A 6440-nucleotide genomic window follows, 5' to 3' on the forward strand; every position below is an offset into this window, starting at 1 on the left:
GTGTGTGTGTGTGTGTGTGTGTGTGTGTGTGTCGTGTGTGTGTGTGTGTGTGTGTGTGTGTGTGTGTGTGTGTGTGTGTGTGTGCGTGCGTGTGTGTGTGTCGTCGCGTCGCGCGCGCTGTGTGTGTGTGTGTGTGTGTGTGTGTGTGTGTGTGTGTGTGTGTGTGTGTGTGTGTGTGTGTGTGTGTGTGTGTGTGTGTGCGTGCGTGTGCGGTGCTATGGCAGAGAGCTCAGCATCGTACACCCACCCACGATGCTGCCAGAATTCTTCTCGCACTGCCTGCTTGCCTCTCACCACGTGTCCACGCTACTGCCGGTATGTTATTACTGCCTGCTTATCAACATGTATCTACTTTGCTGCCAGCCTGTTCTCGCCGCCTGCCTATCACCACGTGTCCGCACTACTGCCAGCTCACTCTGACCATTTGCTGCTCACCGCTCGTCGACACTGCATGTGTATTAAATTTCTGTAATGGGTGCAATAAAGCCTTCTTCTAGCTACGCCATCACTGACACATATTGAATGTTGGGCAACACTGCGAAGTCATTAATCATGGGAAGAGCTCGATAGGATGGCTTTCTGTCAGTGTGTGTACATACACCGCCTACAACAACCGAGTATCCCATCGTCATTTGTTTGTATTACATCTCATCTCGGCGCAGTGCTACAAGTTTGCAAATCTCTTGCACGTGTGCGTGCATGTGCCTGCGCGGGTGCGTGCGCGTGTGTTTAGGCGTGTACTTCTGCGTGTGCGCGCGCGCGCGTGTGTGTGTGTGGTGTGTGTGTGTGCGCGCGCGTGTGTGTGTGTGTGTGTATGCGTGCGTGCGTGCGTGCGTGCGCGCGCGTGAATTTGTGTTCGTGCGCGAGTGCGTGTGCGTGTGCGTGGCGTTACTATGTAAATGTGTTCATGTATGTACGTGTGCGTGCGCGTGTGTGTGCGTGCGCGCGTGTCGACGCGCGTGTATGCGTTATCGGAAGGTTACGTCTTATATGACCGGCCGCAGAAGAGGATATGTATCCGGTAGGTCGCTTAAACACTAGCAGCATTCACCTGCCATCGCCGCAGCTGCTGCTGCCGTGTTGGCTTATGGAAGGCACTTTCTGCCTCACCAAAGGTGCGTAATTCGATCCGTATACCACAATTCGTATGACGTCCGATAACGACCGCGACGCCCCCTGGCGGTCGTGGCGAGCCGCGAGCATGACAGGTTGCCATAATCAGCGAACGTATAATAATCGAATAATGCGCATCCGCGGGTAATACTGGCCCAGCTGGCATTCTTATCATATATATCGCTAATAGGATTGGAGCCGGGGAGCCAGCCTCTCATGTTCTGTGGGTATTGTTGTGCAAGCTTCTGTTTTGTAAGCGGGGCCTGGATGCCCGGAAACCATACAATACCTTGTTTCCGCGGTAGGACCTAATTGTTGAAAATCACGTAGACCAGAAAATTTCCAAAACAGCATCGCTTTGATTTTTACGGAGCAATTTTTTGTGCAATAAGATGTGAACAATGCGCTTAAAGTCAGTAATATTACAGCCAAGAGCTCATAATACCTTATTAGTAGTAGGGTAGTTGGTATTAGCTAATTTCTATGCGTGCTTACGTCGGAGTGGTGCCTCGTCGTCTTCGCTGACTCCGGTCGTGGTTTATGTGACTTCAGGAAAGATAGATGGTGGTTGAGGCGAGGCCTGTCGCCGCCATACCTCTGGTGATCCTGACTGACTGAACCCGGCGCCTAGAAACACACAAACACGGCTTGTCATGAGTCAACACACTGATATGAGAATAATCTGTGCCAAAATGTCATATGAGACCAATACACCTCGTGTCTCTTCGTGACAATATCAACAACACGTCTCTCAACGAACAACATGTTAATGAATAAGCGCTAATGAATTCAATCTAAATGACAAAGCATCAAGTTAGGGATGGAAGAATGTGGATAATGAAGGCTAATTATGCATTACAGTGCTAATGATATTAGCAAGATTTTAGATCAGAATTGGTTTTTGTTTACAGCTGATATTATATTAAGCAGAATTTGTCAGCACTAAGAAGTTAGAACCATTGTTGAAATATGAATATACTACATTATATATATAAAAAAAAGTATAATATATATATATATATATATATATGTATATATTCATTCATTCATTGATTGATTCATTCATTCATTTATTTATTTATTTATGATATGACTGACAGGTTAGGCCTCTGCTGAGGATTCGGGTGCGGGTCAGGGTCATGGTTTGGGCTTCGTTCGTTCGGATTCAATTCACCCGCGCTGCTTGCTCGCACAACAGTTATATTAGCTGCCTGCCATTCACACTGCACCGTCTTAGAACTACAAGCAGCCGGTTAATCACAGCCACGCGGTCCTAATAGGCCCAATGCGTGAAGCAATCGTCGCCCCGAAAAAATCAACATGACCTCTTTTTCGGCACCCGCTTCCGTCGGCACCCGTGATTGGCTCCTGTGTGCGCAGCCGCCCGGGGGTTCCCTTCCCTCTACGCACTGCTGGAAACATATTTAGGCTTCGTAGCCCCGGATGAGGGGGATACGAGAGAGCAGATGTAGCGCCTCAGCACTGGCCGACCGACTGCTGACAGAAAACCACGGGCGGCATTTTACAGGAATCTGCGGCTAGCAGGTTAATAACCGCTTGCCGGGGTGGGGTGGGGGAGTTTGTTGCTGTTGCGTTCGTGCTGCACATGCGGTTCCCGCGGCGTGTCAAACAATAAACGGATACAACAGTTTTCGCGCGGGAAGCTTGTGGAATTCGTCTACCACCCACCGGCTGGCGAAATACGTTTGAAAACACCGGGGGGTTCGTCGGGGAATAGTCCTGCTACGCATTGCCCCTTACTGCTGAGTAGGTAGTATTCTTGCTCTAAAGATTCATATAAAACCTGAACTGTCCGTCTAAGCGATATAATCCATGCCCCCTTTCGATGTTATTGCTTGGTCGGTCGAGTTGGACCAGTTTTTTGTCGTGTTTTTTTTTCACGCGTGCGCGCCAAATTGTCGAGTTTGTTTCACTTAGTTGCTAAGCAACATTTTTAGAACGCCCCATATAGTGTTTGGCTGGAGCCAGCTGTCAATCACTCCAAGGGGCTGGGTAAATTGTGGCATTTTCTGTGATATTTTTGCTTAAAAAAGGTCCAAGGGAATATCAATGCATCCATAAATCTGATTTCCTTTAACTCATGTAACTGTGCCGAAACCGCAGATAATAATATGAATGGATATATCTGCAGCCTTCCCTGCACGGTTAACATTGAAAGTAAAAATATGCTAGTTACGAAAGGTACCATCGTTCAATCTGTCTCGTAGGGCATTGTTACGTTGCATCGACGCTACGATGCATTAGTCTAAACTCGCGCAGGGAAACTTTCAGTCTGCAATTTCGTCGCCGTGGTTTGAATTTGTTTGATTTTTTTTTATTGATTTTTTATATTTGGTTTTGGTTTGATTTGATTTGATTTGATTGATGGTTTGAAAAGACCAATGTTTGACATTGTATCCACGCGCCCAAAACTATTCAACGAAAAGATTATTTTACATGTAAATAGGTCGCCTAGTCAATTCGCGCGCGCAGACACACACACACACTCATGCACGCACGCACGCACACACACACAGAGAACATCGCGATGGCGCAGCCGTGGGTGGAAGTGGAAATCTTCTACTAAACCAATCGATAAATGCGAATGGAAAGTTGCTATTTGTGTCCGCGGGCGTCTGTGCCGATATTTCGCTTTCATATCCTAACCCCCTATAAACTTCACTAACAGCAGTCGCTCATCACGAACGACCAACGGTCGCCGATTTTCCGCCTAATAACAGGGAGGCGGATAGGAGCTAGTCGACAATATTGTAACCGTATTCAATTCGGCTGAGGGTTTCGCGTGCGCGCATGCCTCTCGCTACATTCCCCCCTCTAACTACTTGGTTTCTCACTGCGGGGAGGGCTGCTGGTGAAGTCGGCGGCAGGGCGTCAGAACCGCATTCTACACATTCTATCCACCTAACTACGTACTGCTGGAGGAATGCTGCAGTCTACGGAACTTCCGTAAGCAGCATCACTAAGCCACTTTATATACCCATGAAACCCCCGAGACAATAGAGTTTGCATGTTCGCGCGCCTATCTCTACATTCTCACTCACTTACTTTGCTTACGTACTCACTACTGGAGGAATACTGCAGACTAAGCAAACATTTGGGTTACTAAGGCTCATAGGGTCTATGTCCCCCAGGGTACTGCCGGAACGTACCCTGGGTACGGTCCGGTATACCGGAACGTACCCTGGTCACTATTTGATATGGTTAGTCCCCCTATAGGATTAGGGTTAGGGTTAGGGTTAGGGTTAGGATTAGGGTTCGGGTTCGGGTTAAGGAGTAGGGGTAGGCGACTCCCTAGACTCGTTAGTGGAGTAGGCGAGGTACGGTCCGACATATTAGATAGTACCAGGGTACGTTCCGGTATACCCCACCGTACCCAGGGTACGTTCCGGTATACCCCACCGTACCCAGGGTACGTTCCGGCAGTACCCCGGGGGACATAGACCCTCTCAGCGTTACTAAGTGACCATATGCAGGCCTACCGCTGGCGTTCGCCACCTTCCCAAAATGCGATGAATAAATGACAGTAGAGATTGTACTACACTAAGTGGCGAATGCAAATGGCGATTGGTTTAACTGCTCACAAAACGTTTGAATAATGAAATCGTCAAATTGCAGTGTCGTGTGTCGTAAAATGTTTTCGTACACGTTCTTTTCCCATACCCATCACCTGTTTATGCCTTACCTAGCACATACGATAAAGTGAACAGTGGCTATAATTTTTCATTGGTGGCTAAAAAATTTCTTTGGTGGATCAGACCTTGGCTCAAACTTTAAAACATCCTGAGGAGGCCCTGATATGTATATACCTGTGAAAACCACGGGATTTCTTTCGCGGGCCTCGTCTGCTCTAAGCGTACCCGACCCATTAACACTTTATATATGGACGCAGTAGTCGTAAAGTACTAGCTCGTTTAGCTGTAACAACACTAACGCGCTCGTCTATATCTATATACGACACGGCATCGTAACGTCAGCAATTAGCGCGTGTTATAACGACGTCGTGACGTCAGTAGTTAACACATGTTAGAACGACGACGTCGTGACGTTAATACGGTATTTGATGTGAATCCCGCAAAGTGCATCGTTGTTTTTCAGTCATTAGTTCATCGTCATCCTGAGGTACAAGTAGAGGAGTAGTTTCATCTTAAAATGAACACAAATACGTGTTACCGAAAATCTTACGACAGCCGGTCCAGCTGCCTCTCTACATATCCAGCGAATTTTAGATGACAGGCCCAAATAACTTCATTAACCTCGAAAATCACGGCTAGACGGGTGGTTTCGAACCCGTCGTTGGCGGGTTAACATATTTGTATCCATCATAAAATGAAACTACTCTCAAAGCTGTCGTGAAATCCTAGACACGGTACATTCATACTTCCGGACTTTCCGTGACGTGGTTAGATTTGTTTGCGCCTAGTTTATAAGACGGCGCGAGCCCCTAGTCGCTATCGCTAGCCGGCTGACGCCACACAACGCTGTTATACGTCTGTACCTACGTCAGCGAGCAGCCCGATGTGCGTAGCGTGCGAAGCCATCGATCGCGTTAGCACGCCGTTACGTAGACGCCGTGAAAGCCGCTGGTTCCAGTCGTCACATTGCCATCATCCATGACAGGATAAGAGGCACGTCGTCACAGGCTGATCGCTCGTCGCGGTTTCATACGTGCGTGATTAGCGTATACCAGTTCATTTTCAGAGAGAGGGAGAGAGATTGGTGAGAGAGATGGAGGAGAGGGGAAAACCAGAGAAAAGGCGAGGGGAGGGAAGGGGTAGAGTGGGGAAGTAGAGTGAGAGAAGAAATAGCGAGGGAAAGAGAGAGGGAGATAGATAGATAGAGAGAGAGAGAGAGAGAGAGAGAGAGAGAGAGAGAGAGAGAGGGAGAGAGGATGAGGGGGGAAAGTGAGAGAGTTAGGAGGTGGGGGTAGAGAAACATTTCCTTTCGCGGAGTACTTATGAGTTAATCACATCCGTCATTCATAGGTGCTACGGTCGAGCAAGAATTAATATATATATTTATACATATATCGGTCTGTTATTATTACGTCACTTCTTGAATAATGCTCGTACCATAGCGTGAGCGCGTAACTGCAATTTACAGTCGAATTGAATGTTGTACAAGACAAACCGAATGCTGTACAACATTAATCGACACGATTTACAAGACGGATCGAATGTTGACACGAGAGAGCAAAACAGACAGGCAGGCAGAGAGAGAGAGAGAGAGAGAGAGAGAGAGAGAGAGAGAGAGAGAGGAGAGAGAGAGAGAGAGAGAGAGAGAGAGAGAGAGAGAGAGAGAGAGAGAGA

At 47.7% G+C, this 6440-nt stretch overlaps 1 protein-coding gene across 2 annotated transcripts in view; it reads right to left on the bottom strand.

Annotated features, from left to right (window-relative positions):
• LOC106805683 (dual specificity tyrosine-phosphorylation-regulated kinase 4-like) overlaps positions 1–6440 on the bottom strand; it is an 88844-nt gene that overhangs the window by 48216 nt on the left and 34188 nt on the right. For both annotated transcript variants that reach the window (XM_014807372.1, XM_014807371.1), the window contains exon 2: positions 1609–1740. In XM_014807372.1, the coding sequence (XP_014662858.1) occupies positions 1609–1740 (132 nt within the window). The remainder of the gene's footprint in view (positions 1–1608; positions 1741–6440) is intronic.

The sequence above is a fragment of the Priapulus caudatus genome, unplaced genomic scaffold (assembly GCF_000485595.1).
Source record: "Priapulus caudatus unplaced genomic scaffold, Priapulus_caudatus-5.0.1 Scaffold123, whole genome shotgun sequence".
Lineage (NCBI taxonomy): Eukaryota > Metazoa > Priapulida > Priapulimorpha > Priapulimorphida > Priapulidae > Priapulus > Priapulus caudatus.